Consider the following 16,397-nt stretch of genomic DNA (forward strand, 5'->3'; position numbering starts at 1 on the left):
TTCTCATAGTAAGAGTTGTATAAATCTATACAGTAGCGTACACAACACACTGATCACACAAGATTTAAACGTTTTACCTGCAACACGGAATGTCCCACGGGGCTGTTTTCTGACACTTCAGCCTCATACGTGGCCTTGTCAAACTTTGGCGCATTGTCGTTTGCGTCAGCAACCACCACTCTCAGCAAGGCACTGCTGTAGCGCTGGGGGTTACCTCCATCCACAGCCTTAATGTTCAGGTCGTAACTGTCCTTGAGCTCCCGGTCCAGACTTCCCAGGACGATGAGTTGGGGCAGTTTCTCTCCCCTGTCCTCTGCCACTTGCAGGCCAAAGAGAGTCGCTGCATCTGGCCCCGCGGTTAGGGCGTAGTCGGCCACCTTGTTCCTCTCCGAGTCCCTGTCTGTGGCCAGGGGGATGGAGAACAGCGCCCCCATGTGGGTGTTTTCTGGGACAGAGATTGTGAGCACGGGGGAGGGGAATTGCGGAGTGTTGTCATTGATGTCCTGGACCTCGATGCGACCCTCGATGAGCCTGGGGCTTTGGTTGTGGATCAGATCTGTGACAGACACTTCAAACTCCAGGAAGCAGGGTTTGCCCCTGACCATGCTGCGGCAGGCTCTCAGTGTCTCCCTGTCTATGGGAATTTCTGTGGTAAAGATGTCCCCTGTCTTCCCATCTACACGCAGGTATGGAGCGCCCACCTCTAGCTTGTAAAGGTGACCAGAGTCTGGCAGGCCCTGGTCTGATGCCAGGCTGCCTATCAGCGTGCTGGGCGGCTGCTCCTCCTGGACACGGTACAGGATACCAGCCTCAGCCCAACCACAGAAATCCAACACCAGGACCCACAACAAAACCGCTCCCATGTGCAGTTCCATGAAGTCCATCACCAGATTACTATCCTGCAAAGAAAGAGGGAAAAAAAGAACACTTACATTTTTACTTGGGTTTAAGGGTTTATCAGACATATTTAATGTGCTCTGAAAACAACAGTTATACATGCAGTACAACATGTTTTCTCCCAAGCACCATTGTCACTGTAAAAATGTTTGACTCTCAAAATTGTATATATAACAGGGCCTTTTCCAAAATGCAAATCTTTGCATTTATTGAAACACAATGGTTCAGATGTTGGAGATTTTCTCCTCATTTTAGTGCTGTACTGGGAACAAAAAGAGAGCAATGAACTGTCACGTTCGTTGAAATGAGCGGACCAAGGCACAGCGTGCATAGAGTTCCACATGTTTATTAAAATGAAACTCATCAACAAAAATAATAAACAGCAAACGAGACGTAACGACTGGAGTGCTCACAGGCCCTACACAAAAACAAGATCCCACGAACTAAGGTGGGAAAAAAGGCTCCCTAAGTATGAACCCCAATCAGAGACAATGATAGACAGCTGCCTCTGATTGGGAACCATACCCGGCCAACAAAGAAATAGAAAAACTATAATGCCCACACAAATCACACCCCGACCTACTTAATACTTAATACTTATTTTCCACCATAATTTGCAAATAAATTCATTAAAAATCCTACAATGTGATTTTCTGGATTTTTTTTCTCATGTTGTCTGTCATAGTTGAAGTGCACCTATGGTGAAAATTACAGGCCTCTCTCATATTTTTAAGTGGGAGAACTTGCACAATTGGTGGCTGACTAAATTGTTTTTTGCCCCACTGTAACAGCAGCTCAGAATTTCTGATGATTTGCCCTCAATTTTTTGCCACATTCATTAAACCCATTGAAAATGTAGCTATTGCAGCAGTTTGATACTGTTTTCATTCACTAAGACAGATCTTCAGCACAGTGCTGAGGATATCAAAAATTACAAAAGCCAGTATTGAAACATTTGATTTCCAGAGCTTACACAGAAGTGAAAGTAAGTAAAGTGAAAGAGGCCCAGTGTACATTACAGCAGCTGTACAATACAATGCAGATCCAATGCACAAGCCTTAAAGAGCTAGAAGAGTGTGATGGTTCAAGGTTAGAGAGCTTCCTAGACATCATTAAATGTGTACAGAAGCAGCTTGTGGACCCAACACCACAGAAAAGATCCAACACCGTTGGAAAAAAACACACATTATGTTTCTTAACCTCGAAGACATGATGTAACAACGAGACTGAAAGCTTCAGAATTGGACTGATCAAATACTAGAGCGATACTAGAGAGGTCTGTTCCACCCAAGACTCCAGGTGCAGCACCCAGAGTCTCCCAGAGGCAGCTGCACACCATTGTTTGGCTTCATGTGGAACATGTTGCAGATTAGCAGGCCTGGCCTATGCCTTATCACAAAATATAGCTTTACTTTAGAGCTGATGAGAAATCCATCCTACTCTGCTGTTATGGCCTGATTTACACATTGTAATGTTCATGTTTTATTTCTAACCTGCTATGCCTCCTCATTACTCACTACCCACTAGTTTAACTTCTGCTTTGATCCATATTCTCAAAGCTAAAGAATTTACTATTTTTGGGGGCTGCAAACTTTAGACTTTAATTATTTTCTGTGTGAGAGTTCTAGCAGTGTATGTCAGAATTCTACACCTGCGTGCATGTAACATTGTTCCAAAGCAGAGCAAAGCAAATACGTGTTCAAACTAAACAGCAAAACACAAGCATGTATAGAAATCCAATTAGAAATCCAATTATTCTGGATCCAATAAGATTGGAAGTGCAGGTTATTGATGCGCTAATTGCTTAGTTATTGATGTGTCCCTTTTTACATTTGCAGGGCAGCCTCCAATCAATGTGGATTGAATGATAGCTTGTGAGGTAAAAACATGATTAGAAAGTACAATGTAAAGCACAATTTTTTAAAGCATAGACTACAACTACACACAAACTAAATATGTTGCAATCTATTGAGATGTAACATATAAATTCAATCGGAGGAGATCAGAGAAGATATTACTTTTCTAGCCTGATATAGACCATGCGGTGACAATGTGGAGACAAATTTAAAGACAAAGAGAGCTAGGTAATTTAAAGTGCATTATCATCCTCCATATCCACCCTCGCTGATAAAGACAGTCAACAAGTTCAAAAGTTATGATCCAATACAATCTCCTTAAAAATTGTTGTCCCCAACAATGAAAATCAGGGAGGGGACTGTGGATCGGTCTCCGTTCGTCCCACCGTCCATTTACTTTACTAAGGAGCATGATGAGAGCTGCAGTGAACTGAGCTACTGTACTAGAAAGATCTAAACAAGATGGCCTCTATGCCTTTTGTAGATAGACCTAATAGTAATCATAAACAAGCCTCATCGTCCTCCAAGTCAGCCATCCATTTGCAAACAATAGGCCTAATATCCAGAACGACAGTACTGTATTAGCTAACGTGATAATAATTCAAAAGCTTCTTGGATGACTTGTCTAAAACAGATCCAAAGAGATCTAAAATAAATCCTAATAAATAAATACTACCCTCTAAATTAAGCTAAATCCTATAATACCCACCCCCAATAAGTGTCAGGGGTCTCCATACAGTGAATGAATGTCTCTAAGAGGTAATTTAAAGTCTCCGTAATAAAGCATCAACCACACTTCCCTTTAGATAAGAGACTCTCCAAACACTCATTAGAAGTGATCACATCATCACTTACAAGGAGATAATTACAACAATAGTCTTTCAACAGTCTCTACTCCAGATCAGGTACACAAACATTGTATTCTGTATGAGTGTGTGGACAGTAGCAACTCGGATTATAGTCACACATTCATTGTCAGATAGTCTATGGAACCCTCAATTCCAGATTAGAGGCTATAGGCTACACCAAGTAACAAACATAGTTTACTCATACCTATGAGTGGACTCTATTCCACTGAAGAGTCTAAGCCTAGTTTCCATTTCAGATAAGAGTCTATACGCTTTCATATAACAGATAAGAGCAGAAACACAATTACAACTCAACCTGGACTGCAATGAAGCGTGTTTTTGAGGGCCGCAGCACTGCAAATTGGGAGCATCCCTTCAACAGAGGGTGAGTTCAACAGCACTGGAATTGTGGAAAAGCCAGAGCGGGTAATGAGGGAAATGGCTTGTGTGATATTCACCAAATAAAATAAATAAACAAAATCTCATGAAATTGTGATATTAAATTACTCATGCAGTTCCAGCTGTTTTACAAGTAAATATTAATAAAACATAGTCCCAGAGTTCAGAATCTGTTTAAAAGTGGATTTCTATCATATTGAGTGAGACAAAATATTTGAAGAAGAATATCAGCTACTCAGACCATGTTGAATAATTTCAACCATAGCAATAGCCATTACTGGGTCAGAAAAGCAACCCAACGATTCTGTGTGTTGAGTTGTGCTCTGAAATCATGTCTCTCCATTCATCAAAATGCCATAGAGATTATAACCTTCGGCATGCAGCGAAAAATTATAGAAATGAAAATGATCTTATCCTGATGTTTGTCAGCTATTTTCATTATCAGCTGCAACACGAGCAGCTTTTATCAACAGCTTGTACAAGCCATTCTGGTGACATCTGTCTTCCGTGTGGCAGTGACCTTTTCTCTTCCCCCACAGCCTGTTCACTGAAAGATCATGATCATCAACAGGTTATGGGATGAGCCTCACCAGCTACGCATCATTAACTGACTCATCATTCCTCTGCTTCACAATGATTGCATTCCAAATATACAGTAGGCCTATATTGCTATGGAACTAACGGTTTTCATTCCTTGGCTTTATACCACATGGCAACACATTTCTCTTTAAATCACCCTGTTACCTTAGAAATAGTAGAGTTTAAATCACCCTGTCACAAACACACAGTACTGAATTATAAGAATGTGTGTAGCTCAAAGTTGAGTAAATCAATCATTGAAAGATTGAATTAAATCATGAATAAGCATGTCAAATTTAGTTTGTTTTCATATGGTAAGCCTTCGTCCCGCAAAGCCTTTCAAGACATACTGTCTGACACAAATATGGACTGTAGTTCAGTGATGCTTTTGAGATGGATGGAAATGCTAAAACATTTAATGAATCAATGGCTGAAGATAACACATCAGGGGAATGGCAGTCTGATTGAATCAACAGGTTTGAATGGCCGACAATGAAAACCCTGGCTTTAGCTTCAAGCTATACCCATACCTCACATACTGTATAATATGTACACAAACACAGAACTTTATCAGCTCATCTAACTCTAAAACATACCAGAAGCAGCTTACCAATAAACACATAAAATATGTTTTAAACACAATGGTTGAAAAGGGAACCCAACACCACAAGTCTGTCAGTTGCTTCATTCAGGCTCCGCTTACACAGGCAGCCCAATACCGCTATTTTTTTCCCCACTAATTGGTCTTTTGACCAATCACATCAGATCTTTTCAAATTGAACCACCGACGTGGGTACCCGCAATCCACGAGGACTGTGTTCTCTCATTGTCCGTGGCCGACGTGCGTAAGTAATTGAAGCGGGTTAAGCCTCACAAGGCTGCCAGCCTAGATGGCATCCAAAGCCACATCCTCATAGCATGTGCAGATCAGCTGGCTGGAGTGTTTAGGGACATGTTCAATCTCTCCATATCCCAGTCTGTTGTCCCCACTTGCTTCAAGATGTCTACCATTGTTCCTGTTCCCAAGAAAGCGAAGGTAATGGAACTAAACAACATTCACAAGGCCGCAGGGCCAGATGGATTACCAGGACATGTACTCAGAGCACGCACTGACCAACTGGCAAGTGTCTTCACTGACATTTTCAACCTGTCCCTGACCGAGTCTGCAATACCTACATGTTTCAAGCAGACCACCATAGTCCCTTTTCCCAAGAACACCAAGGTAACCTGCCTAAATGACTATCGACACGTAGCACTCACGTCCGTAGCAGTGAAGTGCTTTGAAAGGCTGGTCATGGCTTACATCAACACCATCAAGCTGTTTTTGCCATAATATGGCCTTGGTCTTTTACCAAATAGGGCTATCTTCTGTATACCACCCCTACCTTGTCACAACACAACTGACTGGCTCAAATGCATTAAGAAGGAAAGAAATTCCATGGCTAGACAGGACATTTCAATTCTTGCCGTAGATTTCCAAGCAGATTTAAGTCACAACTCAGGAACATTCTGTGTCTTCGTGGTAAGCAACTCCAGTGTAGATTTGGCTTTTTGATGTTGGTTATTGTCCTACTGAAAGGTGAAATCCTCTCTCAGTTTCTGGTGTAAAGCAGAATGAAGCAGGTTTCCTCCTGGATTTTTGTCTGTGCTTAGCTCCATTCCGTTTCTTTTCATCCTAAATATTCCCCAGTCTGTGCCAAAGTCAAACATACCCATACCATAATGCAGATACCGCCATGCTTGAAAATAAGGAGGTAGTTACTCAATGATGTGTTGGATTGGCCCAAAACATAAGGCTATGCATTTAGGACAAAATGTATATTCCTTTGCAGTGTTACTTCAGTGACTTTCCGACCTAGAATATGTGGACTACTATAAATACATGGGTGTCTGGCTAGACGGTAAACTCTCCTTCCAGACTCATATTAAACATCTCCAATCCAAAATCAAATCTAGAATCGACTTTCTATTTCGCAACAAAGCATCCTTCACTCACGCCGCCAAACTTACCCTAGTAAAACTGACTATCCTACTGATCCTCGACTTCGGCGATGTCATCTACACAATAGCTTCCAACACTCTACTCAGCAAACTGGATGCAGTCTATCACAGTGCCATCCATTGTGTTACCAAATGACCTTATACCACCCACCACTGCAACCAGTATGCTCTAGGCGGCTGGCCCTCTCCACATATTCGTCGCCAGACCCACTGGCTCCAGGTCATCTATAAATCTATGCTAGGTAAAGCTCTGCCTTATCTCAGTTTACTGGTCACGATAACAACACCCACCCGTAGCACACGTTCCAGTAGGCACATCTCACTGATCATCCCCAAAGGCAACACCTCATTTGGCCACCTTTCCTTCCAGTTCTCTGCTGCCAGTGACTGGAACGAATTGCAAAAATCAACTATTTGAGCAGCTAACCGATCGCTGCAGCTGTACATAGTCCATCTGTAAATAGCCCACCCATTCTACCTACCTCATCCCCATACTGTTTTTATTTTATTTACTTTTCTGCTCTTTTTCACACCAGTATCTCCACCTGCACATCATCTGCTCATTTATCACTCCAGTGTTAATCTGCTAAATTGTAATTATTCACTCCTATTACCTATGTATTGCCTAACTCATGCCTTTTGCACACACTGTATATAGACTTAATTTTTTCTACTGTGTCATTGACTTGTCTATTGTGTTATTGGCTTGTTTATTGTTTACTCCATGTGTAACTCTGTGTTGTTGTCTGTGTCACACTGCTTTGCTTTATCTTTGCCAGGTCGCAGTTGCAAATGAGAACTTGTTCTCAACTAGCCTACCTGGTTAAATAAAGGTGACATTTAAAAATAGATATTTTTTTTTAAGAAACGTCCTCTCACTGTCAACTGCGTTTATTTTCAGCAAACGTAAATATGTGTAAATATGTGTATGAATATAACAAGATTATACAACTGAGGCAAACTGAGCAAGTTCCACAGACATGTGACTAAGAGAAATTGAATAATGTGTCCCTCAACAAAGGAGGGGGTAAAAATCAAAAGTAACAGTCAGTATCTGGTGTGGTCAACAGCTGCATTAAGTACTGCAGTGCAGATGTTACCCCACTCTTCCACCAAGGCACCTGCAATTTCCCTGACATTTCTGGGGGGAATGGCCCTAGCCCTCACCCTCCGATCCAACAGGTCCCAGATGTGCTCAATGGGATTGAGATCCAAGGTTTTTCCACCCCTGGTCCACCCACTCATTCATATATCCTTATGTACATATTCTTTATCCCCTTACACTGTGTATAAGACAGTAGTTTTGGAATTGTTAGTTAGATTACTTGTTGGTTAGATTACTTGTTGGTTATTACTGCATTGTCGGAACTAGAAGCACAAGCATTTTGCTACACTCGCATTAACATCTGCTTACCATGTGTATGTGACAAATAACATTTTATTTTATTTTATTTGGCCATGGCAGAACACTGATATTCCTGTCTTGCAGGAAATCACACACAGAACGAGCAGTGTGGCTGGTGGAAATGTCTTGCTGGAGGGTCATGTCAGGATGAGCAAGCAGGAAGGGTACCACATGAGTACATGCCTTGGTGTAACGCTCATTCCTTTGACAATAAACACAAATTCGACCATCACCCCTGGTGAGACAAAAGTGCGACTCATCATTGAAGAGCACTTTTTGCCAGTCCTGTGTGGTCCATCGACGGTGGGTTTGTGCCCATAGGCGACATTGTTGCCGGTGATGTCTGATGAGGATATGCCTTACAACAGGCCTACAATCTCTCAGTCCAGCCTCTCTCAGCCTATTGAGGACAGGCTGAGCACTGATGGAGGTATTGTGCCTTCCTGGTGTAACTCGGGCAGTTATTGTTGCCATCCTGTACCTGTCCCGCAGGTGTGATGTTCGGATGTACCAATCCTGTGCAGGTGTTGTCATACGTGGTCTAACACTGCGAGGATGATCAGCTGTCCATCCTGTCTCCCTGTAGCACTATGTTAGGCATCTCACAGTACGGTCATTGCAATTTATTGTCTTGGCCACATCTGCAATCCTCATGCCTCCTTGCAGCATGCCTAAGGCACGTTCAAACAGATTAGCAGGGACCCTGGGCATCTTTCGTTTGGTATTTTTCAGAGTCAGTAGAAAGGCCTCTTTAGTGTCCTAAGTGTTCATAACTGTGACCTTAAGTGCCTACTGTCTGTAAGCTGTTAGTGTCTTAACGAACATTTCACAGATGCATGTTCATTAATTGTTTATGGTTCATTGAACAAGCATGGAAAACAGTGTTTAAACCATTTACAATGAAGATCTGCAAAGTTATTTGGATTTTAACAAATTGTCTTTGAAAGACAGGGTCCTGAAAAAGGGATGTTTCTTTGTTTGCTATATATATATATATATATATATATATGCGTAACCGGCTGCAGGTAAGTCAGGTGCAGGAGAGCAGAATTGGGTAGCAAACGGAGCCTTTTATTATGGCGAACAGACATACGGCACTAAGAACAATAAACAAATACGGGTTGACATAACCCGGCGCAAACCAGTCTGATGTACACATACACGTAACAACAAACAATTCCACACACAGACATGGGGGGAACAGAGGTTTAAATACACGTGTGCGGAAAAAACAAGGCAAAACAAATGGAAAATATAAAGTGGATCGGCGATGGCTAGAAGACCGGTGAAGTCGACTGCCGAACGCCGCCAGAACAAGGAGAGGAAGCGACTTATGTATATGACAATATATATATATATATATATATATATATATATATATAATATAATAAACACACACACACACCTACACTACCATTCAAAAGTTGGGGGTCACCAAGAAATGTCCTTGAATAAAGTGTGGACATCATTAATGTTGTAAATTACTATTGTAGCTGAAAACGGCAGATTTTTTATGGAATATCAACACAGGCCCAATATCAGCAACCATCACTCCTGTGTTCCAATGGCACGTTGTGTTAGCTAATCCAAGTTTATCATTTCTAAAGGCTAATTGATCTTTAGAAACCCGTTTTGCAATTATGTTTGCACTGTCACGCCCTGATCTGTTTCACCTGTCTTTGCGATTGTCTCCACCGCCCTCCAGGTGTCGCCCATCTTCCCCATTATCTCCTGTTTATTTACACCTGTGTTATCGGTTTGTCTGTTCCCAGTTCGTCTTGTTTCTCAAGCTTACCAGCGTTTGTCCTGTCAGCACCTGTCTTTTACGAGACTCTTTTTCTCACCCTCCTGGTTATTGACCCTTGCATTTCCTGACCCTGAACATTCTGCCTGCCCTTGACCCTACCTGCCGTCCTGTACCATTGCCCTTATATGGATTTCCGATCTCTGCCTGACCTGACCCTGAGCCTGCCTGCCATTGTGTACCTTTGCCTCTGTTGCTGTAATAAATATTGTTACTTCGACACGGTCTGCATCTGGCTCTTACCATATCCTGAAAACTGTTGTCCTGATTAAAGAAGCAATAAAACTGGCCTTCTTCAGACTAGTTGAGCATCAGCATTTGTGGGTTCAATTACAGGCTCAAAATGGCCAGAAACAAAGACTTTCTTCGGAAACTTGTCAGTCTATTCTTGTTCTGAGAAAGGAAGGCTATTATATGCGAGAAATTGCCAAGAAACGGAAGATCTCAAACAACGCGTTGTATTACTCCCTTCACAGAACAGTGCAAACTGGCTCTAACCAGAGTAGAAAGAGGAGTGGGAGACCCCTGTGCACAACTGAGCAAGAGGACAAGTACATTAGAGTGCCTAGATTGAGAAACAGACGCCACACAAGTCCTCAACTGGCAGCTTCATTAAATAGTATCCGCAAAACACCAGTCTCAACATCAACAGTGAAGAAGTGACTCCGGGGTGCCTGACTCAGATTTGTATATTGTATATATACACATTTTTGGCATTATGTGTGTATTGCTCGGTATTACTGCACTGTTGGAGCTAGAAACACAAGCATTTCACGCCACCTACAATAACATCTGCGAATCTGTGTACAGGACCAATATTGATATTTTTCAGTACTGATCAGATTGGTCAAATGACCAATTAGTTCAAACAAATATCTATATGCAGCCGACAGGCAGCCCAATTCTGCCCCCAATCACAGCTCTGAAAAATATATTGTGAAAAGATCTAAGACCAATTAGCGGAAGATCAGCCTTAGATTCTCTGACTAAACTAATTCCTGTAGAGCTAGTTTATACACATCATATCGATTTGAGTAGCCAGCCTATAGACTGTATATGCCTATTGACAAGACAACAATAATGTATTAGCTAATCACCAAGAGAATAAATCCTTACCCATACTCTGCCCATGTGTATTGTTGGTCAATATATGTGGGAGGGTTAGCCCCTATGAAGGTACAGTATGGACAGAGCATAGGTGTGAATCACTAATGAAATGCTTCCAGTCTCTGTAGAATAAAATGATGCACTGAAGAGCTGCGTCTTGAGTCATGTATAACAAATAATTTATTGTTAAAATTAGTTGTAATATGTGGGCTGGTTATCTTGATAGGTGATGTTAAACGAATATGGTTTGTATGTCTGGTCAGTATTTGCAGAGAGCTGACCGATAGGAGATCTCTTGCCCTCACTGCGGGAAGTGAGAGTGGGGTGTGGGGTGTGGGGGGTTGGGAGGGGGGGGTAGAGTGATGACTCCATACCTTTAAGGGCTTTTAGTCACACAAGTGTCTGATTCAAGCTCTTGCACCTGCTTAATCGGATTCTCGGGAAACGAACTAATGGGGAGTGGTTTGCATTATCAATATTTTAATGTGTAAACATGTACACTAGGTTATTTAGTGACTGGCTGTAGCCTTATCTGTATAGAACTAGGTGGTTTACCAGTATTTGGTTATTTGGTTTTTGGACATAACACAGATGCTGACCTAAAACAAATGTATTAGCAATTATGCCTACAGCAATTAATGATCTTAACATAATAACCCATTTAGAAATAGAGAAAGAACGGCTGACTTTCAGCTTAAACATGACATACTGCACAAGCATTTCTCATGGATGGCATTATTCTGGTTTAATGCAAATATATTTACCTTTTCCTAAGACTTAGGATCCTCTTCCCCGGTGGTCTTCCTCGTGACACAAAAATTGCCTGGGTTTGTTTTTCCTTCTGTAGTCCCAGAGGCAGGTATCCAACCCTCAAACCTCAGTCTCAATTAATGATTTCAAATACTGTTTCACGTAGAAAAATCCCCAGTTGAGAGAAAATCCATTAGGACCATAGATAACTTGTCATTTAAATTCGAGGAATTCATTCCCATGTCATTATGCAGCCATCAATGTTACCACTGGCAAAAAAAACGCTATTTTTCTGATCGAGGAAAATACCACAAATCAATCTATCAATATATTTATTTCGTTTTTATAGATAGTCAATAGTAATGAACTCTTTGGGATTCTGGCCGTGACGTTCAATTGCTTTTCTCTACTCTAAAAAAAATGCACCTTAACGAAGATATGCGCTCATCTTTGACGATGGTACAAGTTTCTCAACCATTGCGAAATACAGATTCAACGATATTTTACGCGTATAACGCGTATAAAATGTCACTAATTTGTCTTCATCACAGAACGGAATATGTCGCCGAGAGGAGTAGCCTAAACGAAGCACGATTGCTATGAGAAAGCAAGTTGGGATAATTTTTCAGCACTTGCTCTGCTCTCTAGACCGCGCATCAGAGCGTAGGAGGAGGTGGAGCTCCAGCCACGGAACCGCTCTCAGCCTCAGCAACTTCTCATCCACATCACTTTATGCCACAGGCTGAAGACTGGACAATGACTTGAGACTTACACTGGGATTTTATCAACTACCGAAATCATAATGTTGGAACTTCCACACTAGGCTATATGTTAAAACAAAGGGTTGCTGAAATGAATGATTATTTTAGGCTACTTAAGCTCATAAGTTATTTGTTATATATTCCATCTCCAGAAGGATGTTTCCAGATGGATAGGTTCCAGGTGTGATGTCATGCGTCAATAACCTCATGATAAATGTTTTTCACAAACTTCTAAAAACCTCTACTCACATATGTGATTATTTACTTGTTGATATATTCAATTTATCAGCTTTTGGCATTAGTTTGAGTGTAATGGAATCCAATTCAACAGAGAAAAGCACAATGGGTGCTTTTTGCTCTTTTGGCGCCACCCTGAGGTGACTAGTTTATAGGGAGAAACATAATTAATATACCATGCTGCCATCTTGTCTAAAATAATAGAAAATAGGCAGGCTACTGTACACATGGAATCTTTATTTGATTTGATGATTCATTGGGGCAGTATATCTATAGCCCAGTCATGTGTCTCCTAGTCCCCATTTGATGAAAGGGTAGCACAACAGTGGTCTCTGTGAACAGACCATTTGGAACAGGTTCTTAACCAAGGCATTGCATTGCTGAACCTCACAAACTCCTAATACTGTGAGTTATCAATTAAAAGATGCAGGTGGGTTTAGTTAAATAACATTGCTTTGGGCTATAAATCATGTCTCTCTCAACAGCCCAGCCTCCCAGTCCTCCCCCCACTCTCCTTCCTTGCCACTGACATCAGTGATCATAGCTTCTGAGCATAAGCAGTTGCCCAGGAACAATGAGTCAAACACAATGCTCTGACACAAAGGAGAGTCCTGAACGTCTTACTCTGGAGGAAACATTATTTCCCCTCTTTCCACCCCTGGTAAAAGCAGCCTTTATCAGAGTTCACATCTCTGATCGACACTCCTCCTCCAGTCTCTCATTAGCTGCAAACAAACCGCTGTTGGGTTACCTCTCCAGGGTACTCATTAGGGGCTGCCACTCAAACGCACAGCGGCTCGCAGCCAATCGCGGCAAAGCTTCCACCCACGCACACCGGAGGGGTCAGAAGTGACATGTTCCCAAAATTCAGGTCTTAAACAATGTCTGACTCTCACACGGTTATTCTTAAAACATTTGCATGTCTGACTCCAAGCCCCCAAACATTTGCTGGTGGTGACGACCTCTGGAGAAGGACAGACACATAGGTTACGTTAATGAGCAGAAACACCTGTGGGTGGACATGATAGGTCCTGCCTGGTGATCTCTCACTTTCCCAATGAAAAATAGTTGCCATCCAGTCATGTGTGTCCACCTGTTGATGAGGGTGTTTTGTATTCCTAATGAAGGTGTTAATTATGACCACTGTTATGTCCAGTCAGTCAGTCATTTAATTTAGAAAATACAACAACCCACCACTTCTGCACATCTGAGTTTAAGTTTACTCTTGAGAACCCAAGGGGGGTATACCCTTGCTTGGCTACCCAGACTATTTGCTCCGGCCAAATGCAACGTCATACACACAGACGTCAGTTTCTTCTCCGCAATGATTCTGGATCTGAGTACCTCCCCGACCCGTCACCGAATATGAACACTTTCAGGGCCGTCTGATTGGTCCAGAAACTGATGGGTTGGGCCAGAGCCAGAACACACATGGGTAAAACCGGAGTTTGAAAATGGTCATTGGCTTTGATACGCGGATTCGTTAGAGACGATCCAAATCGCTGATGACTTAGTCTTATACAACGCCCCTCATCACCACGCTCTGTTTTAACATTTAGAAAAGTTAATAATCCTCAATCCTCACAGTTTTGGAAACCTTTCACATCAGGAGGAAATAATCCTTTGAACACAAAATATACACTTACAGTACGCAAGTTAGCAAAGCTGCATCCTGGTTGCACCCATCAGAATAAATAAAAAAAACACAACCACCAGCTGAGGTACCAAACTTCCTCCCCAGTTGGAGACGTTTGAAGCAAAAACATATGGATGGGAGGAAGTGTAGTCTCGGTTGGAGGCTGTGTTCTTTAAAAAAAAAAGCCGGGTGCAACTTTCCTAAACTATTATTATTTTATATGAAAGTTAAGTTCCAAATGTTTCCGAAACTGTAATGTGTGCAAGGCATATTTGCATTTAGACAGAGCATTTGGGCAGTGTTGGAGATTTGGGGAATTTTCCTCACAAGGCTAAATTGGAGTCATGAATAAGGGCAAAATGTAAGTGTGTTTCCAACACAGCAACAACATTTCACATACTTTTCCTTGGACATTCTTCTTCCAAAGACCTCTCAACGTAGGTGGACATTTATTTACAATCATTTGGTGACAATGCTCATTGATTACAGCCCCAAGATGTTCACAAGATTTTGAGCTCCTAGAGTAACCACGAAATATAAATCAAATCAAATGTTATTTGTCACATACACATGGTTAGCAGATGTTAGTGCGAGTGTAGCGAAATGCTTGTGCTTCTAGTTCCGACAATGCAGTAATAACCAACAAGTAATCTAGCTAACAATTCCAAAACTACTACCTTATAGACACAAGTGTAAGGGGATAAAGAATATGTACATAAAGATATATGAATGAGTGATGGTACAGAGCAGCATAGGCAAGATACAGTAGATGGTATTGAATGCAGTATATACATATGAGATGAGTATGTAAACAAAGTGGCATAGTTAAAGTGGCTAGTGATACATGTATTACATAAGGATGCAGTAGATGATATAGAGTACAGTATATACGTATACATATGAGATGAATAATGTAGGGAACATTATATTAGGTAGCATTGTTTAAAGTGGCTAGTGATATATTTTACATCATTTCCCATCAATTCCCATTATTAAAGTGGCTGGAGTTGAGTCAGTGTGTTGGCAGCAGCCACTCAATGTTAGTGGTGGCTGTTTAACAGTCTGATGGCCTTGAGATAGAAGCTGTTTTTCATTCTCTCGGTCCCAGCTTTGATGCACCTGTACTGACCTCGCCTTCTGGATGATAGCGGGGTGAACAGGCAGTGGCTCGGGTGGTTGCTGTCCTTGATGATCTTTATGGCCTTCCTGTGACATCGGGTGGTGTAGGTGTCCTGGAGGGCAGGTAGTTTGCCCCCGGTGATGCGTTGTGCAGACCTCACTACCCTCTGGAGAGCCTTACGTTACGGTTGTGGGCGGAGCAGTTGCCGTACCAGGCGGTGATACAGCCCGACAGGATGCTCTCGATTGTGCATCTGTAGAAGTTTGTGAGTGCTTTTGGTGATAAGCCAAATTTCTTCAGCCTCCTGAGGTTGGGCGGCAGGGTAGCCTAGTGGTTAGAGCGTTGCACTAGTAACCGGAAGGTTGCAAGTTCAAACCCCCGAGCTGACAAGGTACAAATCTGTCGTTCTGCCCCTGAACAGGCAGTTAACCCGCTGTTCCTAGGCCGTCATTGAAAATAAGAATTTGTTCTTAACTGACTTGCCTGGTTAAATAAAGGTTAAAAAAAAAGAGGCGCTGCTGCGCCTTCTTCACGATGCTGTCTGTGTGGGTGGACCAATTCAGTTTGTCTGTGATGTGTACGCCGAGGAACTTAAAACTTACTACCCTCTCCACTACTGTCCCATCGATGTGGATAGGGGGGGTGTTCCCTCTGCTGTTTCCTGAAGTCCACAATCATTTCCTTAGTTTTGTTGACATTGAGTGTGAGGTTATTTTCCTGACACCACACTCCGAGGGCCCTCACCTCCTCCATGTAGAACGTCTCGTCGTTGTTGGTAATCAAGCTGTTGTGTCGTCCGCAAACTTGATGATTGAGTTGGAGGCGTGCGTGGCCACGCAGTCGTGGGTGAACAGGGAGTACAGGAGAGGGCTCAGAACGCACCCTTGTGGGGCCCCAGTGTTGAGGATCAGCGGGGTGGAGATGCTGTTGCCACCTGGGGGCGAGATACCATCCCCATGTTTGATTCCCACACTTCGGCCAGGTGTTCATTTTTCAA

At 42.3% G+C, this 16,397-nt stretch overlaps 1 protein-coding gene across 1 annotated transcript in view; it reads right to left on the reverse strand.

The window, feature by feature from the left end:
- The window catches only part of LOC118391370 (protocadherin-1-like), a 137,637-nt gene extending 125,342 nt beyond the window's left edge, over window positions 1-12,295 (reverse strand). Inside the window, exons 1-2 of the mRNA XM_035782722.2 lie at window positions 11,661-12,295; window positions 78-899 (exon numbers count right to left, since the gene is read on the reverse strand). Coding sequence (XP_035638615.1) covers window positions 78-884 — 807 coding nt within the window. The 5' untranslated portion in view covers window positions 885-899; window positions 11,661-12,295. The remainder of the gene's footprint in view (window positions 1-77; window positions 900-11,660) is intronic.
- Window positions 12,296-16,397: the final 4,102 nt, after the last annotated feature.

The sequence above is a fragment of the Oncorhynchus keta genome, chromosome 12 (genome assembly GCF_023373465.1).
Source record: "Oncorhynchus keta strain PuntledgeMale-10-30-2019 chromosome 12, Oket_V2, whole genome shotgun sequence".
NCBI classification, from domain to species: Eukaryota; Metazoa; Chordata; class Actinopteri; order Salmoniformes; family Salmonidae; genus Oncorhynchus; species Oncorhynchus keta.